General features: G+C 40.8%; 2 protein-coding genes across 11 annotated transcripts in view; one reads left to right on the top strand and one right to left on the bottom strand.

The window, feature by feature from the left end:
* The first annotated feature begins 510 nt into the window (after positions 1-510).
* tmem106c (transmembrane protein 106C) lies at positions 511-12,499 on the top strand. 2 transcript variants are annotated; one of them, XM_036008195.1, is made up of 8 exons: positions 511-692; positions 1,026-1,287; positions 2,106-2,169; positions 2,792-2,951; positions 7,406-7,546; positions 8,349-8,398; positions 8,812-8,865; positions 10,928-12,499. In XM_036008195.1, exons 2-8 carry the CDS (start codon positions 1,074-1,076, stop codon positions 11,061-11,063), a joined length of 819 nt encoding a protein of 272 aa, XP_035864088.1. In that variant the 5' UTR covers positions 511-692; positions 1,026-1,073; the 3' UTR covers positions 11,064-12,499. The 2 variants fall into 2 exon arrangements, with proteins under 2 accessions (XP_035864088.1, XP_031142249.1); XM_031286389.2 differs by having other exon boundaries at positions 515-688; positions 1,014-1,287.
* Positions 12,500-16,340: 3,841 nt separating this feature from the next.
* tns2a (tensin 2a) overlaps positions 16,341-22,717 on the bottom strand; it is a 67,127-nt gene continuing 60,750 nt past the window's right edge. For 8 of the 9 annotated variants that reach the window (XM_031286375.2, XM_031286381.2, XM_031286378.2 and 5 more), the window contains 6 exons: positions 22,566-22,643; positions 22,276-22,353; positions 22,006-22,174; positions 20,007-20,075; positions 19,661-19,690; positions 16,341-17,205 (listed from right to left, as the gene is read on the bottom strand). In XM_031286375.2, the coding sequence (XP_031142235.1) occupies positions 17,067-17,205; positions 19,661-19,690; positions 20,007-20,075; positions 22,006-22,174; positions 22,276-22,353; positions 22,566-22,643 (563 nt within the window). In that variant the 3' untranslated portion in view covers positions 16,341-17,066. The remainder of the gene's footprint in view (positions 17,206-19,660; positions 19,691-20,006; positions 20,076-22,005; positions 22,175-22,275; positions 22,354-22,565; positions 22,644-22,717) is intronic. The other variant, XM_031286380.2, reaches the window with a different exon arrangement.

Below are 22,717 nucleotides of genomic sequence, written 5' to 3'. Positions count from 1 at the left end.
CTGCTACCTACAGTCATAGACAGTATATAAGAGCCTACAGTGCATTCATTTGTTGTCAACAAATGACAAGAATCGAAGGGGGTCTCGCCCAGGGTGTAGGCTAATTCAATGTAGAACCGCCACTGCATAGGCCTACATGTGTAGACCTGGAACTGCTGAACATTAAACAGTTACAAAACCAAGTGAATAATAACGTTACATGGACCGCAGTAAGCAGGGGAACTAACAGGAAAGAGCAAATAAGCAGATTGAGAATTGGACACAGTAACGAAAAAAGTGGAGCATCTAGATAAATGAAGAAAATAATACAGAAGAGAGGCAAGTGGTGAGTAGCGTAGTCCTACAGTTTGAAAATCACAGAGTGTGGACTAGCCTACAGCGAGGAGGGCAGAAAAAGGTACTTTGGTTTTATGAGACGGACATTGAGGAAGAGTAAATCCAGAGGGTGGCAGTAATGCAACTTTAAGGATGATAACTGCCGTGAAAACCCAAAGACGAAGAACAAAAAGAAGGATACGCACTTTTGCTATGATACATCCATAGACGCTTGCGATATATCTATGGGTACGCAGCCGCACTTGGAGGCAACACAACATGAACGTAAACTTCGGTGTGACAGAAAGTAGAGTGTGTGCGCTGGTGTAAATCCGACTTGGGGATGGCAACGTTGAGTTGTTTGGTCTAAAAGGTAAGTCAAGTTTTGTGTAATTGAGATAACTAGCTAATGTTACAGACGGCTACAGTAACTGGAAGTTAACAGCTAGCTAGCTAGCTAACTTGTAGAACACCTCCGCTAGCAAACAAATGTTAGCTAGCTTAGGGACGCCACGCCTGGACATGGAATTCTGCTAAAGTTACATTTCGACTCTGTCAGCTGATTTAATAGAGATTGTTATTACTCGCGGACACAGGGGTATTCTCTGTAACGTTAAATCCCAGCTGACCTATCGCTCCTGAGTCGATTTGCTGGCATTTACTTTGGGGCTTAATGGCTCGTTTTCATCCACCTGCAGACCGGCGGGCAGTAGTCGGTTCTGGGGAAACTCTGGCTTGACCAGGCGAGTTGAGCCGACATGGGGACACTGTGGTCTCGTAGCGACAGCAGCCTGTCGCTCCTCCCGGAGAGGCAGCGCTCTGAGCGGCGAGGAGAGGACAGAGATTCCGATAACGACTCTTTGGATGGGTTCGTCAGACGGGAGGACATAGCTCAGTTCCCCTACGTGGAATTCACCGGCAAGGATAGCATAACGTGTCCAACATGCCAAGGCACTGGACGAATACCCTCAGGTGAGTAGAAACAACGTTCGGGTGAATACTTTCAACGTTAACGTTACTTCACGGAAGTATGTACGTACCGTTATCACAGTAAGAGCACATTTAAATATACAATTTCAGTCTCAGAAGTGTTGAAAATATTTCGATTTTGCAGTTTGTTTGGAGAGTCTATGCAGTCAGATCGTATGCAAACTGCTCATAGAGTAAATAGCATACAGGTCTATAATCAATATGGGAATCACCAGAGGCCCCACCACTATTATCACGTTACGATATGATTGGGATTTTAAACTGCGATATTCTGCAATATATTGCAATTCCTAGTACCAAAAAGTAAAATTCTCATGTGCAATTTGTATAATTAGATCGAAAATTGGCGTCTGTGTATCGATACAGTATTGCCATGGAAAATATCACGATACTATGCCGTATTACATTTCAATCAGCTGAAGCTTTTATCCGAAGCGTGCATTCAACCATGAAGGTACAAACTCCAAACAGCAGGAATCGAGTGTACATTAGCTTCAAATAAGTCAAATAGTCTAATAGTCTAGTCCCTAATAGTCGTCTGTAGGTTGCTCACCATGTTACTGCTCATTCACATTGCTATTAAATGGCCTCAAGCAATGCAACCTGATGAAACTGACAGCCGACAAGAACTTTTCTAATAGCATTGCATGTGCTGTATTTCATTTAAAGAAGAGGCTGTCATCATGCATGTCAGAGGCTTTGCCTTGTGTACAAAAATATATTTAAGGGAAACCAGTTTTAACAGTCTATGGTGGAGACACTAATCAATGTTGCATGACCTGTTATCTCTTGCCTGATAGAACAAGTGAATGAACTGGTGGCATTGATCCCATACAGCGACCAAAGGCTGCGACCCCAAAGAACGTAAGTAACCAAAACGTCCTAATGTGTACCTGGTTTTCCTGGTGCTGAACAGATTGTATTTCTGTGCCCACTGTACATTTATTTCTGTTGTAAGTCAAATGGTATTTATTGGCTATTCAAAAAGATGTATCCAGGTGTGTACAAGCTTTGCTCTGTGTATGGTGCACAAGTTACAGTAGAGAGAACCTACTAGGGCTGCACATTATATTGTTTTTTTAAATCGTCATCGCAATATCAACTGGCGCACTATGCACATTGCTGAAGGCTGTGACATATCGCGAAAGACACAAAACATATTTTTTGTTAGTGGAAAGAAAAATATCAGTAAAAAACTGCACGTTAAAATGTAACTGTTATTCTTTTTTTTTAGTGGTGCCTTTTAAATTCCATAACATGTTCAATTTATTCAATAAAGGAATGTTGTAAATTATTTCCTTTTTATTTGTTTTGAATTCAACAAGCAATTTGTTGTATTTTAGAACAATATTGAAAGCAGCAGATACTGAGTACACTTTAATATCTGTCTAGTTATCGCAATATCGTTATCGCGATTGTACAACGTTATCTCCTATTTTCCTCATATCGTGCAGCCCTAGAACCTCCATTTGTGTTTGTGTTGTAGGAAGCTGTATGTGGTCCTGTCAGTTGTGTTGTGCCTCCTGGCGTCGTCGTTCGTGGCCTTCTTCCTCTTCCCTCGCTCCGTGGTTGTGGTGGATGATGGCATACACTCAGTGACTGTGCACTTCGACCGCTCCAACATGAAGGTCCTAATGAACATGACGGTAGGTCCTCTCTCATACTTGCAGCTTAGCATAACTTATACTCAGTTGCCAGTTTATGAGCTACGCCAAAATTAAATGCAGTCTAATACAATACAACAGGCCTAATTCTACCTTTTTATGAAGGTTGTAATGTTTTATGTTGAAAGAGTCAGAGAGGTTTTGATTCAACTGTATTGTCTTTTTGGAGAATGTGGTTTGTGGTATGTTTTACTACACAGTAGGGCTGCACGATATGAGGAATATATCTAATTGCGATTATTTTTGATTGATATTGTGATTGCGATTTGATTCACAACATTGAAGGGAATGATCATTGTTGTATATTTCTCATTTTCATTGAAAAATATTCCAGTGAAGAAGAATAAAAATCATTGTAGTCTGATATTTTTTTGCAAGGGTCTATACCATAGAGTCTATGGTCTATACCATGCAAAGATGTATTTTTTTTTTTGTCTGTAGAATGCAATTTGTAGGCTGGGTCGTCTCTGCAGCACCACAGTACTTCATTCTGGATTGTTTGACACCTATTTTGCCATTAACAAATATTGCGCCCCCCCCCCCTCCTGCGATTTGGATATTGCACCAGTCCATATTGCGATTTGAATGACAAACAACAGCTCATATGGTACAGCTTACAGAAGACAAATAAGACGAGAAGGTCAGATAGTGAAATAACATTTCAGTCAAAGCATAAGTTATCCTGGTCACAAGGAATGTGAAAAATTAAAAATGTACAAGCTGAGCAGACAAAAAGTACAGTAGTATTAGTTGAATAAAACAATCAAACAAAAATATCAGTAAATTAAATAAATATGGCAAAAAAATCCAGTTACAATATCATAATCAGGCTACTAGTTAGAAGTCAGGTGGACTATAAAGTAATCCCAAATCCGCAGTGTCCCAGGCTCTTTGCCCCTTATTCTAGCCAGCATAACCTCATATGATGCTGTCTCACTCCTGAGGAGTTTCCACTCCTGCATTGTTGGGTTTATGGGTGATTTCCAGTGTCTCAATATAATTCTGGCAGCAGAGGCTATTCCAACCATCAGAACTGAATATGCGCTTTTTGTCAGGGTTGGCGTTTCTGTTTTATCTCCCAAAAGGCATAGTATTGGAGATATTGGCATGGTTACTCCTGCCTATGTCCCTAATAATTCCAGTATGTTTTGCCAAAATGGTTTGACCCATCTCTGTTTTACATTTCCAACATGTAGTTAGTACTTATTAGTTCTATTTTGAAAAGCCTATTTGGTGTCCAGTAGTACCGGTGCAACGTTTTATACTGAATAAATTTCCCCCTAGCTTCCTTGATATATTTACCATTATTAGCCATGTAGCCATGTCAATTGCGCAAGCAAGGTCTCTGCCAAATTATTCTCAAATTGTCACATATGCTACTAGTTAAATAAATTGAGTTTTTGTAAAATGATGACGCCTTATGGTTAAACGGGTTGTCAAGATAGTCAACAAGGGTTACCCACTTCACCTGACTGAAACTTTTTCATCACCCAGTGTCTGATTTGTAAGTATTTCCAAAAGTCTCCTTTATCTTCCAATTTGTACTTATGGACTAATTCAGTGAATGACATAAATATACCATCTTTAAAAAGGTCACTAATTGTATTTATTCCATTGTCTAACCACCATTTCCAAAACATTTCCTGCTTCCTATTTGTACTTCTGGATTGAACCAAAGTGAGGCATAAGGCTGTTTGCAAAGTGAGTTTGTGAATTTTATGAACCTTTGCCCAGACCTCACACGAGTGCTTAGAGGTGCTGTAGGTAGGATTGTGAAGATCCAGGACTTAGCCAAAAAATCTGAACATCAACAACTTCTCAGTCCCTCCCCCCTTTCTGCTAAAGCCCAAAATGGTCTCCTAAGCCCCTCCCCCCACAAGGGAGAATGAATGCGTGTGCATGAGCAGTGATTGATGCGCAGTTAGACACCCCCCCGCCCCCCCCGGCCCTGATTGGTGCATCTGAACAGGGAGCGGTGGATTTTTGCAAATCGCACTACAGGCTGTAGGTGGTGCCAGAGGACCTGGATTTTTTTTTAATTACCTGCTTCATGTGATCAGATGTGTTCAGCGGCACCATCATAGATATGTAGTTAAATTGCGGGGCTGTTACCATTTTAATAACATTAACTTTACCCCACAGGCTAGATTTGTTTTGATTTTTTTGAAGAAGTGGTTCAAAGTTCAGAGTTGTTATCTCGTGTGTTTCTGTTTTTTTTGAGCCTACACTCATTGATATAAATGAGTTGGACATATTATCAGAAACCCCTGTCACCTAGGTGTGTCTAATAAACTGGCTACTCGGTATCCTGAAACATTTCCCACTCGCTAGAATTTAGATCTGTGTGGTATAGTAAATCTTATTTGATCTAGGAGCACAGTCCCTTGTGTTTTTATGCATCCAAACTCGAGCTGATGTGATTAGTCGATGAATTGATTGAATGATAAACTATGTCGATAAGCGATTTCAGTCACTCTTCAATGCTTAATATCTTCCTCCCTTTGTCATAATGACAGTAAACTGAATATCTTTGGGCTTTGGACTTATGTGTGGACAAAATTGTAATTGCCATTATCACACATTTGTGAAAGAACAATTGATCGATTTTAATCTAGACAATAATAATAGTGATGAAAATACTTGTGCACTGTGACCACTTTGCTGTGTCTCGATGATGTCAAGTCTTTAAGCTGGAGCTACTTCTTAACCCTTGTGTTGTCTTCGGGTCAAATTTGGCCCGTTTTCAAAATATCTATATCAGAAATATGGGTTTCTCTTTAACTACCTAATTTTAATTACCCCAAAATAACATGGATCATTCCATACAACGGGCTTTGCAAGTACAACAAAAGATAGGATCTCTACTTTCATTGAATTTTGGGTGTTTTATTCAATGTTTCGAAACGCTATCCTCACTGAACGTTGACATATACAAGTCTGTGATGATCCTTCCTTTATCTATTATAATATTAGTCTATAAATAATTTCTGCTTTTTAAAACATCAAGAATTATGAGGTTCATTGACCATGAATTCCAAAAATAAGTGTAAAACTAGTGGAAATAAGTGTGTTAGTGGTGTTCATACATGGTAGTGAAAAGAAGCGTTAAACGTCAGAAAAAGTGTTCAGTTTTGACCGGGGAGGACCTGCGGGTGCATGGTCGAATGGAAGACAATACAAGGGTTAATGAATGTTTGAGATTGTGAAATGCATGTTTCTGAGATACGGAACAATCTTAAAGGAACACAGCGACTTATTATTACCCTTCTCATCTCCGTGTGTGTTGTAACTCTGTCCGACGGCTCCACCGGTAGCTTAGCCTAGCACGGATCCTGAAGGTAATCGGTTCCAAATAGCCTACTGCTCCGAATAAGTGACAAAATAACGCCAACATGTTCCTATTTACATGTTGTGATTTGTATAGTCAGTGTGTACAAATAACAAGGTCACATGAGACACAGACATCTTCTAACCGTATATAAACTGGGAACTATATTCTCAGAAAGGCAAAGCATTGCTGATCTGCTCGGGGCTTCTCAGGTGCTGCAAAGCATATCACTCCGCCCAAGTAGCAGAAGTAGCACTGCTTCGCCTTTCTGAGAATATAGTTCCCAGTTTGTTTACGGTTAGAAGATGTCTGTCTCATGTGACCTTGTTATTTGTACACGCTGTGACTATACAAATCACAACATGTAAATAGGACCATGTTGGCGTTATTTTGTCACTTATTCGGAGCAGTAGGCTAGTTGGAACCGATTACCTTCAGGATCTGTGCTAGGCTAAGCTACCGGTGGAGCCGTCGGACAGAGTTACAACACACATGGAGATGAGAAGGGTATGTATGGACTTATCTAACTCTGGGGGTTACGGTGAATAAGCTAAAGTCCCAATAAGTCGGCGTGTTCCTTTTTAAGGTCTGGACCTGAAGTATCTCAGCCAAAAAAAAAAAGTCATTCAGTTCAGTTCAATTTTATTTATATAGCACGTTTAAAAACAACCATAGTTGACCAAAGTGCTTAACAAGGTCCAAAATCAAAAAGATAATATACACAAACAATACACAATATACAATACAAAATAACCAACAGTAGAAAAAAGGTTTAAGCTGTTCTTTGCGAGTGTATCCTCAGTTCATGTACGTTGGTCTAATTTGAACCTGTAATCCAATACAGTATCGCTGAAAGACATGTTTGCTCTTATGGCACACTTGAGGCACTCCTTTAGAAACGGCTATTTCATGTTGCATGTTTCAAGTTTTTGTCACTTCCTGTGTGTGGAGAAATGTATTGCCAATGACCACCAGAATGAAATTCTTCTGGGGGTGTATTGTTAGAAAACCTGGTGCAGAATAGTTATTGTGTTTTTTTTATTTTTTTGTATTCCCCTGTGTATCTTTAAAAAAAAAAAAAAATACTTATTTACTTTCTTTTTCTCAGAGCACTCTGAACCTCAGCAACCCAAACTTCTTCTCGGTGCTGGTGCAGAGTGTGAACTGCCAGGTCCTTTACATGAAGACGGTGATCGGAACTCAGCAGCTCGACAACGTCACCACCATCCAGCCGCTCAGTCAGATACAGGTAGGGTAGAAAAGGAGACTATAGAAATACCTTTCATCAAACAAAGACAACATTCAGTTGATGTCATTTATGTAAGAGGGTTTTACATCGGTTTTGAATAGGCATATATTAGTAAATATGAACCCAATGGACTTAATAAAACATCACTGATTGGTCCTGACACTGCTTCTCGGTCCAAAGTTCAGTGTGCAGTCAAACTGTCATCACTGTAAAGCTTGCTGCAGGCGAGCCGGCTACAGGATGTGGTCTCTGTTTGATAGGGTTGCGCACACACACACGCACACACACACACTCCTTACAGAAAGAAAGAAAGAAAGAAAGAAAGAGAAAGAAAAAGGATGTTATTCTGCTTTGACCTTACTGTCAACAAAACCAACAGTGACTTGTTGTGAAGTGTTTTCTGCGTGGCCAAACCCTGATAAATATCTCATTCCTCCACACTGTTGACTACCGTGAATATGGGCACTGTAGTTTCATTTTGAATCAATCCAACAGACACCATCCCGCTGATTTAAATACTTACTGGTACGACAGTTCTGTGGCTGAAAATAGTACACGTGCTAACTGTACTTCTGTGTGAGTACCATTTGCTGAACATTGCAGTACCCAGCTGTTTTAGGGAATTATTTAGCCTTTGTAGAAAAAAAGAAGAAATGTTTGTGACCTGATGTGTTTTTTTTTTTTTTTTAAAGATTAACATCTTCGCTGAGAGCCATAGTCAGTTTGGGGAAGCAGAAAGTATTGAGAGACACACTAACACACTCTCCCAATCGCAAACATCTTTTTGTTTTGTCTCCTGCAGGTGAACTACACTGTCAGTGTGGCGATTGGTGGCAGTGCACCCTACGTCTAGTAAGTTTCTCTACCTTAACTTCCATAAACTGTCCAAACTGCTCGTCACTGTCACGTACAGTAGAAACACCAACATTTTCCAAATGAGCATAGAATTGCCATTGGCTTAAAGGGCTACTCCAGTGATGTTTAAATGCAGACTTGCATAAAGTAGGGGGACTTGAGAGAGACAGATTCATAATAGAATGGTTGAAGTCAAAGCAGCAGAAGTTGAGACATGCGATATGTCTGATGCACAAAATGTGTGGCATGCCCCTTTAACCTAAAAGCAACACATAGAAGAGTTTTTTTTTTTTTTAATGTGTTGGCAGTAAAGTTGCATGTAAATGACACCAAGAGAAAATGAGTGGAATGATGTTCCAATAATCAGTATTCCATTTTATCAACCTAAACCTTTTCTGTTTCTCTTTCAGTGCCTTCTGCACCATGCCCAGCATTAAGGTCCACAACATTGTCGTATATATGCAGTAAGTAAAAGTACAGTACTCGTTAACTACTTTATAAAGTTTTGGGGCGCCTGGGTAGCTCACCTGGTAGAGCACGCGCCCATATATAGAGGCTTACTCCTCGACGCAGCAGCCGTGGGTTCGACTCTGACTTGCGGCCCTTTGCTTCATGTCATCCCCCCCCCCCCTCCCCTTTCATGGCTCCATCTGTCCTATAAAAATAAAGACATTTCTGTCCTAAAAACCTCTGTGCAGTAAGAAAACGTACACCTATTTGTAATTTAATTCAGTAACTTAAAATTGTTCTGGACAGCAGTATTTTTTATCTTGAAACATGGATATATGTTATATGATATGGCAGGTTGCAGCACCAGATTTAAATTCTTGTAACAAGTTGATTTTCAATCTAATTTAATTAAGGACTTAATTCCAGATGACAATAACTTGGTACAAGGGAGAATCCATCACATTTTTAGAAAACTAACTATAGCTGTCCAATAAATGTAGTGGATTAAAACCGACAATATTTCCATCTTAAATGTAGTAGAGTAGAAGTATAAAGTAGCATACAATCAAACCTGTGTTTATACTATACTTGAGTAATTGTACTTACCCCCAATTTCCACCGGTTGCGGAACGTCTGCGGATCCGCTCCTGAACAGTGGCGGAGTCGTTAGGTTTCCATTAAAGTCGATGTGTGTATTTCCACTGACTGCAGAACGGCTGCGTTCCGACTGCGTCCCAGCTCCGGCGATCTGCAGCCCTCCGGAGCAGATGCGCAGAGCTTCTATTTTTGCCGGACGCCGGAGAGCTCCACAGCAATTCAGCACATGGCAGATAGTGCGGGACAGGAAGTCGAGCACAGAAACAAAATAAAACATCAGGTTAATTTTCAAAATAAAATACACCGTGCTCACGGCGGATCATATTTCCCTGCACTACACCTTGAAAACACAGCACAGAGTTGTTTCCCCTCTACTCCTCTGGATGGAAACAAACTGTTGTTGGTTTTGTGGTTCTATTCTAGCCGATATGCAGCGGAGCCGGTCCGCAGCCGTTCCGCATTCGGTGGAAATCCGGTGTTAGTTACTCTCCACTGCACTATCATAACCTTTGCTTATCAGCCTACAATCGAGACAGCTGTGCACTTTGTGTGTCGTGTTAAGTAACTCGAAGAGACGATGTTTACCACAACATAAGCCACTTCTTTAAAATGTTGGCTTGTCTTGAATTATAGTGCACCATCACAAACTCCACAGTTGTTGCTTTGCAGTTTAGACCAGGGGTCTTCAACATTTTTTAGCCCAAGGACCCCTAACCTGAAAGAGAGACGAGCAGGGACCCCCTTACTACATGTATTGAATAAAATGAAGTTGCATAATAATAATAATAATCTGGTCCTACAATAATGCGTAGGGTGGCCTAAAGCCTATACACATACCCTTTTTATGGTGCCCTACAATACTAAGCTATTACAATTATTTACATATTCATATATCAGCATGATTTAATGTCAACCACACAGTGAACCCATAAGCTTAACTGATGGCTACCTTACAGGCCAGTCACCGTATCATCCATGTTGTCTGAGGTTTGTTGTTGTCTTTGAGGAATAGGCCGATTTATCTTTGCTAATAATGTGTTGGATTCATGTTAATATTTAAATTTTGGGAGGGAAAAAAACTTTCAAAAATGATTAAACAATAATTTTGCGGCCCACCTGCATTGACTCTGAGGACCCACCTAGGAGTCACGGTTCAGACAAAAATAATCATGATTTCACATTTTCATTTCCCCGGGTGCAGTTCTTCCTGCTACTTGTCAATAAATATTTAAGTGTTTAATAGCAGAGAGGGCTGTCAGAAAGCTCATCTTCTCTGTGGTCACTTCTGTGTTTGTCTGGAGCTAATACATACACTATAATGCATGGTTCTGCTGCACTGCTAGCAAAGCTTGCAAACCATTTTTATCTACAACAGGAGGGCCCTGCAGAAAAAGTTTGGGAATCGCTGCGCTAATCTATTGGGATAAATAGAGATCGATATTGGTCTTCATTTCTGTATCGTCTTGCTTGTATTTTCAGAACCGCGGTGAAAACCTCAAACATGGTGCGAACATCCCAGAACAGCCTGGAGGCCTATCGGTACATAGACTGTGGTTCCAACACCACACGGCACAGCCACCTCTCCTCCGCCCATCTCAACTTCGCTCTGCTGTGAGCGAGTGAGCGAGCGGAACAGTCCCGGAAAAAGACGGCTCACTTCTCTGGAGGAGGTTGGGAGATGTCGGTGCACACTCCAGGATGGATTTTGCAGACATAACCACCAGCAGCAAAATACCAAACGGTGCTTTCTTCTAAGCTCACACAGAATAGGTAACATTAAGTAGCCGTTAACTTGTGCCATTCAATGATTAAGCTGGAAAACAGGGCTGTGGCAAGGGAGTGTTGTAAAAAGGCAATTGGTATTTCTTTCCTTTTTTTTAACTGAATATTGGTTTTCATCGGACAGCCCGGAGGCTGCAGATATAGGTTTTGTTCCGGTTGCTGTCAGGTGTAGATATCTCTGGACCTAGCAGCTACTTGTGGTTTTAACTTGCATTCGTGGGGGCTAAAAATTGCCTGAACTCATCGTGTATAGAAACACGTTTGAAAAGGCAGTTCTGCTATTTCAAACTTGCTGACAAATTGTGTCACATGTTCTACTGGTTGAAAATGGAACGACAAATTGAACGAGCTGTTGCCAACAAGCACTCTGTGGCCCTGTTTTGGAAGCAGGACAAATGTCAGAGACAGCTCTTTTTCTTTCAGGGGAATGGCCGGCATTCCAAGCTGACAATGACGTGCCAGTGATTTCTTTGTTTTTGTTTTTGTTTTTTTGCTATAGCTTTAATTAACAGAGCTCTGTCTGTGTCTGCTGCTGTTGTAACATCAGGAGAGCATTCTTCAGGATAGCTTGAATGACCTTTTTTGGATTTGTAACACAGTGTTGGACTTAAGACTGCTGACTTTTTTTTCTTTTAAAAAAAGAAAAAGGAAGTGGAGGAGGAGCTGGCCTGCTGTTTCTATTTTGGATTTAATGCGACCCCAGAAGGGATAATTCAATGACTGTTTTTGCACCTTATAACTGGGACATCTTGTTAAACCTATTGCTTTTGCTGCGTTAAAATTAAGTTGAAAATAGCATTTACACATTTAACATATCACAGATGTTTTTTAAATGAACTGATTTATTGAGTTATTGTTTGGTACCTCAACACAGCAAGTCTAAGCACACTGATTTTAGATTCAGGGTAAACATCCAGTGTCATAGAGAGGAATACTGCTCTCAGACTACATTTTCTTTGAAGTAGTAATGACGCTCGTGTTGGTATTAACTAGGGTACCATGGAGTGAATTATAGGATGAGTGAGATCATACATTTTTTACCATTTACACTCCTGGCTAAGCTACTGAAAGAGGAATATATATATATATGTGCTGTTGAACATCTGTATACAGTATCCTCTCCACCATGGCCTTAAAAATCCAGATGTGCAACAGCATTTGAACACCATGGCTGAAAGCGCCTCTGTCGTATCAGACATCTCTCATCTGCGCGGAACATTTAGGACCAGGAAGTACATCATCACAGATCTGTCAAAATATTGTAAAAAATGACTTCTGCTACCGTATCGGCTCTGTATAGATGTGCCTGTCACCTCGGGTTACAGGGTTCAAAATGAACTTCTTCGTCCACCAGCCAAATGGCTTGTGAACGCTGACGTTTTTACCAGCCGCTCCACAGATTACCATTGGGTTTTTTTTGGGCTGGTGAGTGAAGCAAATCTACCAGCCACTTCCATATTTCAGCAGCATTTGGCTGGCGGATGGCGCTCATTTTGAACCCTCCCTCGGAAACAAAATGATCGAAAGCAATTGTGATTTGACTTTTATTTTTTTAAAGGGACAGTTGTTTGTAAATTTGTGAATGAAACATTTTACCAGTGTTTTTAAAGGAATACAGTACAGTATATTGCCATGCTAAAACAATATTAAAGGGACGTGAATAAATAAAACTAATAATGAACTCCAATAATTGTTTCAGAGTCTTTTTGCCGACCATTTAGAGCTGCAACAAATGAAGCTCAGCGCAAATTCCTTCAGGAAGACTTCTATTAACTTTAATCACCGCTACTCTTCCTAAAAGTATTCAGCTGTTTAGAGGCGTTCACTTTTCAGTAACCCAACCAGAATTGGCCACGAAATTCATGATCCAATCACAGCATGACATCCTGCTTTAAATGTCTTTTCTCCGTTGCCGTCAGCTGTCTTTTCAGGCAAACGTGCAACCCTCCTCCTCCTCTTCCACCTCTGGTCATCCTCAACCACGGCATCCTGAGTCCCTTCCGAAATTAATCAGCAACTATACAGATAATCACTGACCCAAAAGCATTTTAGGTACCACATCACTTCTGTTTAATTCTGTTCATTTTTTTTTGCATACAAAATAGCATAATGTCCTTTTCAAACAAATGTCTCCTTTTTTATGTCTCATACGCTGTCCTATAGCTGCATGTGAAAATATATTACTACACAATATAGAGATCAACAAGAAAACAGACCACAATATATTATCGCTGTAATACAAGTAGTGTTTTTCTAGGTTCTTAACAAACAAGGCGACACACACAATAAATGCATAATAAAAACACAGGAAGCAATAAGTACAAAAATATAGCTGGATAAAAAGCTTATTAATACAAGAGTGCTTTGTCTTTGGTTAATTAAGTCTTTCTTTAGGCCACTGTCTTGCTCGTGTGTTTACCGGTCTTCTCTTTAACTTTATATATATGTGTGAATGTGTTTTATAATCAGTTGGGTCACAAGATGCAAAGCAGTGAATGAGCGCCAAACATTTCACAGCAATGGTGTGGTTCAACACTGTGCGTCCTTTCCCCCGTCTAGCTTTGTCCCCATTTCACATACATTTCTTTAAAAATGGACATTAACGATACCTTACCCAACATGTTTACCTCAATACCCAGCACGCACGCACCCGCCACTCCCTCGCACACACACTTGTTAAAGGCCCTGAACGCCCACACAGGTGTTTCTAGCTAATGTGGCTGATTGGACCTTTTCCAGGACTGTGTGGGTGTGGATAGACTGAGTGATTTACATCTTCCTGATCCCACTGTTATGCTGCGTTCCAGACACAATTTTTAGCCCGTAAGTTACAACTTCAAGTCACGACTCACGACTTGGTAGCGTTCCAGGGTTCAGGTTAGGCTACCTAACGTTAGCGTTAGCTAGCGGCTACCTAACGCTAACGTTAGCTGGCGCTAGCTGATACTAGCGATTTCTAGTCGGCGACATATTTTGGGCTTCATTTAATAAACATAACCTGTAGTAGTACACGATCGTATGTGTATTGTTTTGATTACAACGTGCGGAATTACTTTACGTTGCCTATTTATGTCTATTTATTTCTATTTCTCACCGTTAATCACCGGCGTCTGTACAGCATCAACAGGGGGTTGCCATTGTTGTTTATGTGTGTGTGACGTCAAAAACTGTAACTTCACGGGTAGTAAGTTACGGGTTTGACTGCCGTTCCAGGGCACTTTCACGGGTAGAAGGTTGTGAAAACACGGGTTACGGGTTGCCTGGAACGCAGCATTAGTGTTGTTGCACCTGTTAGGGTGGGACAAATGACACCTTTGTCATCCTTATTGGTAGAAAGAATTTGTGACCTAATAAGTTCCCATCAAAGCCGGCCCACCTTCAACCTGAAAAGAGTCTAATCAGCCAGAATAACTGAAAACACCTGTGTGGGTATTCAGATGCTTTAAAAGTAAAAAAAACAAAAAAACAACTCACATTCATATTTACTTTCATCAGAGAGTTATGTTTCCCGCTCGCTCCGATTATTAAGTGTACGTGAGTGAGACAAACAACAACCAGGATTGTCGATGATGATTAAATGTGTTACACTTATAAAGGTGTTGTAGGGTTGAATGCAAGAGTGGCTGTAAATATGCTGTACATATATGAATACCCGAAAACATCTCTAGATATAGAAACTAAATTACATCGTCAGGGCTTTGGTCACTGTTTTTTGTAACAAAATATTAACACCTGCTGTTTTTAAAGGCAGTTATGTCTTAAGTGTTGAACATTATAGGGCTTTGTTGCCCCTAAACAGTGCAAGGAAAGGTCCTCTTTGTAACCGCTCCACACAGTCTGCACTGTGTCCTTAAAGCTATAGTGCGTAGTTTCTGTCGCCCCCATGAGGAATTCTAAGTAATGACAACACCACTGTTGTTGCATCCACATGACACAAGCCTTTGTATCAACTCATTCTGCAATGGCTTGAATGTCACGGACGGTCATTAATATCAAAAAAGTTACGCACTAAAGCTTTAAAGCTGCTTTTAGCATTTCTACCATTGCTACACTGACAACCAGTCTGACACAGATGATGAAAAGTTGGATTTAACGAGGGGCCTGTTTCACAAAGATAACTGGCATCATGAAGCTGTTACATAATCAGAACCATGGGTTGAGGACTTGAAGGCTCGATGGTGTTTTAAGCCCCCAACGTCTCCTTCCAGGCAGCGCTGCGACCGTTGACTTCAAGGCACCTAACCATAAAACATAACCATAACCATAACCATTGCCTAATCCTAGTGCAGCGCTGCCTGGAAGGAGACGTTGGGGGCTTAAAACACCGATAAACGACTTGAAGCCCCTGGAAACTTTGCTTCAAATTCAGTATTTCTCTGTACCAATAAATATTCAAGACAAAAGCAGCAGTCATAGTTTTAAAAAAAAACAAACATCTTTAGGTATTCTGTATTAAGAGTTTAACACTCATTTTAAAACTCTGGTCTACATGTGTGAGTGTGGTTTGGTCAGATTTAATTCCCAGCAACCATATAATCCACCAACTGTCGCCCAATTCGAAATTGGTGAGAAAAACAGAAATACCCTAAACTTTTATGTTCCTGTGTGATCTCCGTTACTCAGTCCGAAGCTGATTGAGAAAATGTGTTTTCAGGGCCTTTTAATATGACATAAAATGAAATGGAAATACCCAAATGGTAATTGGGCGGAGTATTGCGAAATTTGGTTTTCCACCACTAATAAGATAAAATATATTCACACGCAAAAAAAAAAAATCATCCAAAGATTAAAAGTGAAGCTACGGCTATTACTAGTGTGGGAATTGTTAGATACACGAGTACAGAAATTAAACCGATAACTCTTTAATTTGACATAGTCAAATGATGGTGTTCTTTTGTCTCATGATGAGTAATGCATTGTGAATAAGTGCTATTTAAAAGTACAGATAGTATGTGCAGAAAAGCTCTAAAAGAAGAGAAACTAATGCTTGATAGGATCTATCTCACCAGAATGTTGAGTTCATAATTTACTGAGCTTCGGTGTGCACAATGAATATCCGTCTATAGTTGACATTTATCAGTCTGTTGTTGTTGTAAACTACTAAAAGTCCTGTTTTTTTTTAACCTAGAGTGGACACAAAAAATGTTTCTTCTATCTCTGACATAATGATCATGGTAGGCAAAGCGACTGTACTGATCTATTGATGTTTACGACATGTCACTTAATTGTAAACTGAGTACTTGTTGTCCATGTCAGGATCCTGTAGGAGTCACGATGCTTCCATGTTTGACAAGTTTTGATCTGATCCTCTCAACTAAACCTGCTCTGGAGCAGGGTTACCATGGAGATCTACCCTGGTCAAAAGTGAGCCAGCTTCATGATGCCAGAAAACCTGAGTTATGATTTAAAGATAACGTGGACAACCCACTAATCATTGCTCATGACCCAGGCCCCGGGGTAGATGGAGAAGATTGTTTTGTTCTTTGGAAAGTCACTGTGGATTGCGCAAGTTCCCTCTGAAGCCTCTCTGTCTGGGGAGGAGTTGTTACACTATACATCATGGCTTCGTATGAACACTGTGTTTTGTTTCTTTTCATCCAACAATACTTTACTATGCTGTAAAATGTAAATGTAGTGTTATATTGTGAACTGACCCTTTAGGAAAAGGATGTTCAACTGCAAGATTTTCAACTGCCTTCAAAACGTCTTTACGCCAACTGATGGACCAAGATAGCATTGGTTACGTGGCACTGGGCCATCACTGTACAGTTAACCCTTGTCAGTTCTATATGCTGCATGCCACTGTTTTGTTTTGGTTTCCTCTCTGTGTCTCCCTCTATCGGCGCTGTGACAACATGACTTTGTTGATGAAGTTGACGATGGCAGAGGCAGGTTGTTCGGGGTCCAACTCGGCAAACAGGTGGCAAACGTTCTCCGCCAAGCTGCCCGGCTTCTTGGCTACGAAACCAAACACCCTGAGAAGGGGAAGGGTTGAGGAGGAGAGGGAGGATGTGAGGAAACAAGTTACTGAGTAGGAGAGGAAGTGAAAGGGAAGGCATTCTGCAAATATTTAGAGTTTGTCATGTAAATCTCTTTGTAACAGCCCTGTACAGTACGGAAGCCCTGAGAAGGCAAGTGAGAAAAACTAAATTCTGGTGATCCATTTTCTAAGTCTGATCTAAATTGTTTTCTCTCCTGTGTTTATGACTTAAAGTGCTCATATTATGCTCATTTTCAAGTTTTTTTAGAGGTTATATAGTAATAGGTTTACATGGTTTAATTTTCAAAAAACACCATATTTTTAGTTGTACTACACACTGCTGCAGCTCCTCTTTTCACCCTGTGTGTTGAGCTCTCTGTTTCAGCTACAGAGTGAGACATCTCACTTCTATTCCATCTTTGTTGGGAGTCTCACATGCACAGTAGCTAGGTAAGGACTACTAGCCAGTCAGTCAGAAGCAGAGTATGAGGGCATGCCACGCTAGCAGCTAGGCGAGCATTATAACGTGTGTTACAAAGTGACCACGTTTGTCTCTGAAGTAAAGGCTGGACTACAATAGAGCTGTTTGGAGCAGTTTGTGAACAGTGTTTTCTGTGGGGTGGACTTTGGGCTTTTTCACTTTGTAAACCTATAACGTGCATAACGTAGAAAAAAGATAAATAATAATAAAGGAAATGGAAAAAGCAAAGAAGCATAATATGAACACTTAAAAAACAGGTGGAAAAAAAGGTTTTAAAAATTAAGTTTATCTGTGGAACAGGTGAAAAGAAAGTTTCCCAGGATAATTTTTCTTTTTTATTTACTTGTGATAGGTGAAATGTTTGTGTTTGTTGTAATACGCATTTTCGGCCACAAGAGGCTGAAGTGCACCAATACCCCATGTTCTAAATAGGATTAAAGCCGAAGAATTTCTAATAAGGGAAGAAGTTCCACTCTCTCGATACTTCCGGCTTCTGAACTGGTTGCAGTTCCACTCTTGATCCATATAGGGGGCGCTCACGGGCGAGTGCAGAATGAATGGGACTCTATAGAGCTATACCCCTCAAAATGCACTTTTCTCAGGATATAATTTTTTGTCTAGTAATTTGAATGTTGCATTCGAAAGGGGAGGCTAAGAAAATACACACTGCTGGGTGTCTTTTTTGTTCTAAAAAGCCTTTTAAAACGTCAATGCGGTCATACACATATACGGCCAGAGATTCTGCTTTACGGCAAGCTCAGAGTCACTTCCTTTTTTCTCTCGAGGCATCGGCAACACAGCTGACAGGTTAGACTCTCCCTGTCAATACACGTGCTAGAAAGAGGTTTGCTAATGTTTTAAAGACCACGCCGAAATATTTACTCTGACATTCTGATTCCGCTTCGGATGCCGTCAAGCGGGATCTCCGATCGTAATCAGTCCTTCACTGACCAATTAGCATTCATTAGCAGAATGCTAGCGCGTTGTGGGCAACAACGACTCAACCTGTAAGAAATCGAAAGGACATAAGTACTCGTTCATTCAACTTTCGACCTATAATCCATGTTGAACTTGCAAAAACTACAATCAAATCTGAGATTTCTTAACGGCAATCAGGCGAAAGAGACAAATTTAGCTGTCTAGTTCCATAGAGTCCCATTCATTTTGCACTCGCCTGCAATCACCCCCAGTGGAACTCTGGTGGAACTGCAACCAAATTCGGTACAATGAGGCTAAATAGGGAGTGGAACGGCTTTCTGTAGACGGGCTTTGCTAAAGCCTATTCATGCTTTTTTCTAGGTGAGTTTTAATTTCTCCATGCACTCTAAACACAAGGTAAACATACTGTGTGTTAGCAAGTCATGTAACATTACTGTCATGTCTTTCTTTTGGCTAGAAATGGATTTTAATCTGCTGCTTTAGTCCTATTTAGAACATGCCGTAGTTGGCAATTGACACATTTTATTCACCTGCAAAAACTCTTTTTCACAGAAAGTGACTTTGAAAAATGATCCTAGCAAAAAAATACAATTACCACTTGATTCACTGATGCAATTTTTAAAAAGGAATTTAAAAGATTATCCTGGCAAAACCTTTTTGTCACCTGTTCTTAAGTCATAAACACAGAAGAGAAAACAATTTAGATCAGACTTAGAAAATGGATCAGTAGAATTCTTTTTCTTCTTCTTTTTTTCCTCACTTGCCTCTCAGGGCTTCTGTATGGTTAACTACTATAAAACAATGTGTAATATGTAATATGGGGTTATGTGAGATTTGATTTTCATTGTTAAATCATGTTTGCTGGAATGATTTTGCCAAGGCTCACACACAATCTGATGCCATGCAGAGGCTCCAATATCACTGACTTCTCAGCCACGGGTGAATCTACACACCCTTTTTAAAATACACACAACGCACATGCATACAATCTTACATTCTCTCAATCATTAAACACAAACAGAGCACTTACTTAACAGCGGTGTTGTCTGAGTTAGTCCACCTAAAGCCAAGAGAGAGAGAGAGAGAGAGAGAGAGAGAGAGAGAGAAACCAGACTCAGACATACACACACAGAGGCAGAGCTGCAGCCTCAGCCAGAGCCAGCATGCTCGCAAACCTAACCACTGGTCTCTCATGCACATGAACAAATGCACTCACATAACAAACAGATTCATGCGAGGGCTCTCAGCGATAAACGCAGTCAATGACCATGGGTGCAATGAATGAATGACTGATTGTGGTCATGTGTCTATGATTCCTGCTGATTTTAGGTTAGTCATGGTTCAAACTACATCCTTACTGTCTCTAAATTGCCTACCTTCTGTCCTTAGGGTCGATGCTGCTGAACGTTACGCTGTTCACTGGGTAATGTCTTCTGAAGAAAACCCTAGAAGAAGAAAGATACAAATAGAGCGAGACAGGAGAGAAGAGACCTTTTAAGTGCCGTTGCTAAAATGTAATGAAAGCACAGCGCGTTAGCCCTAGAGTTGCAGCTACTGTGTTGACCATCACTGTCGATGGTGATAATGACTAGTGGGTGTAAAATGACAATCTTATTTCCCCTGACAACAATTAATGACCAAAAAAGTGGACACTAAGTTTTCATATTAGATGAAATTATTGTGATCCCCTACAGGAAAACTGTCATTACACTGAAGAATGAGGCCATATGCTGCATTCATGTGGTGTTGGAATAATCGGAAAAATGAGTTCCCAACTGGGAAAATTCGGCTACATTTTTGGTACACGACTTGCCGAGTTTACGTCATGGCGGACAAAAGTAAATGGTGGGTTGAATGTAAGAAACTTTTTTATTAATTCACATATTGCATATCACTTACATGTAATTTGTAGTATGGTATTAGGTTGTAATCGTTAGTTGCTGTCCACATAAAGTAAAAAAAACAGATAACAAGTCAGGTAAAGCAATCTCTAAGGGGCTTTAGACCAGACAGCCGACCGTTGGCAGAAAAGGCAGTTGGACTGATCATCCTCCCCGAGTTGGTCAAAAAAGTGCCTCGGAACAAACCAAAGCAACGAGACGTAATACGTCTCCATAACAGCAGGCGGCGCTAATCTGTATTGTCGCCCAAAAAATGAAAACCGGCTGCTGATTGGACGAACGCGTCACATGGATCTGGCTGCTGCTTCCGGATTTTGGATTTTTCAAATGGCCATTACTGGCGACTCATTGAGATTACGATCTCATATTGTACTAAAATAGTTCACCGAAACGTGTTTCTGAAAACATTTTAAGCGAGAAATAGACCATGCAGTTGCTGAATCTGTCTTCATTTCAGATCGACAAAAGTCAGTTTAAAAGATTTTCGTCAGATTTTGAGAGGCTTAGTCACGCTCATCCTACTTGCCATTTCCGGGTGATTCCCGACTGCCCTGTCTCCGACTGAGCATGTCAGGTCGGCGAAAATAAAGGCCGACAGCTCCTCCAACGGACCACGGCACGGAACACACCGAACAGACTCGAGTCACTGACCTCGCCAGATTGTCCAACGGCCGATTATCGGCCCGGTGTGTAACTGCTTTAACAAGTGCAGCAACAAGGCTGGGCCAAAACCACTGACATAAAGCTTCAAACTGAAAATAAATACTGAAAATACAACATGTTTAAAGGCATACTATGTAACTTTTTCCTCTTCGGTCCCCCTACAGGTTGTCTCATTGGAACTACAGCCGCGCAAGCGAGACAACCTGTCTCACTTGTAAAAGAGATTTTAATCTCAATGTTATTTTTTTCCCTGGTAAAATAAAGGTTAAGAAAAGCTCTCAGCAATAAAATACAATGCATCTTCTTTGCAGCGGAATTCTAAATAAAAGACAATAACACTGTCGGCACATCCACGTGATGCAAGCCTTCGGTGATCAGGCATTCCACGCAGTTGCTATTAGCGTTTAACCCGTCAAATCAAGGAGGACACGGAGGATTTAAAGGAACATGATGGAGTCTTCAGAAGAGGTCATTATCTTGTAATTTGTAATGTCCTCTTCATCTCCAAAGCTGAACACTGCTGTTGTACTTTCGCAGCGCTGACGTAAAGCGCACCACTCAAGCTTCTACGCGCGAGTTTTGTGAAATTAAGAGGCTTAATTAGCTTTGTATCAACTCATTTGACAATGGCTTGAATGTAACGGACGTTAAAAAAAGTCGCGCACCTTTAAACCTCATGAACACACCGAAGTCGGAAGAACGACTTCCCAACTCTGGAAATGGGACCATCCGAGGAGAACGTGAATGCACCATTAGTAACAAATTGTGTGTGAGGAAACAAAAAAGTACTAATCCGTGGGGAATATCTCACCTGCGCTGGCTGTCGGTCAGTGTGATGCCCTGCGACGTCACCTTGAACTGGACCACAGTGGCAGCAGGGCGCGGGTTACGACCCAAGGAAGCATCTGTTGCCTTGGCGATGGCCTGGGGGCCGGTTAGAGACTCTGTTTCCACTGAGTTCAGGTAGAGGACATTACAGGCTAATGGGGGAGAGGGACAGATAGAGAGATTTGAGCATTGTGACCACGCCTCAGGAGGTTTCTCTGTGTTTTAGGAAGAGATGGCAGGACGGAGAAGTCACCTGCTCCTTGTCTCAGCAGGTCAGCAGCCGTGCTGATGTTGTTCACTGGTTGAACCTCCGGCACCTCTCCTACCAGATCTAAGATCAATACAATCAGAATCCGTTATATCAGATAAAAGTGCATTTCCTGTAAAAAATAATTCAAAGTTCATCTCCTAACACGTGGAGCTTATAACTAACCCTATGAGTTTAATGTTTTAAAGGAATATTCCATGACTTGTTCAATCTGTTCAAATTCTCAAACAATTAGTAGAGCAACAGAAAACTAAAACCAAATAAGAAGTACCAACCTTTTTCTGGGATCTTAAGAGCGCAGGGCAAAGAGATGGGCGTGATGGAGTGTTGGTAGACTAATGCAGACAGACTCCCTGTGGATCACAGATAACAACAAACATATCTTACATTCCCTAAAGGTAACAAGATGTATATCAAAAATAATGAT

This window comes from Sander lucioperca, chromosome 12 (assembly GCF_008315115.2).
Source record: "Sander lucioperca isolate FBNREF2018 chromosome 12, SLUC_FBN_1.2, whole genome shotgun sequence".
NCBI classification, from domain to species: Eukaryota; Metazoa; Chordata; class Actinopteri; order Perciformes; family Percidae; genus Sander; species Sander lucioperca.
The sequence above is the reverse complement of the archived record's forward strand: the minus strand, read 5'-3'. Positions and strand labels throughout refer to the sequence as shown.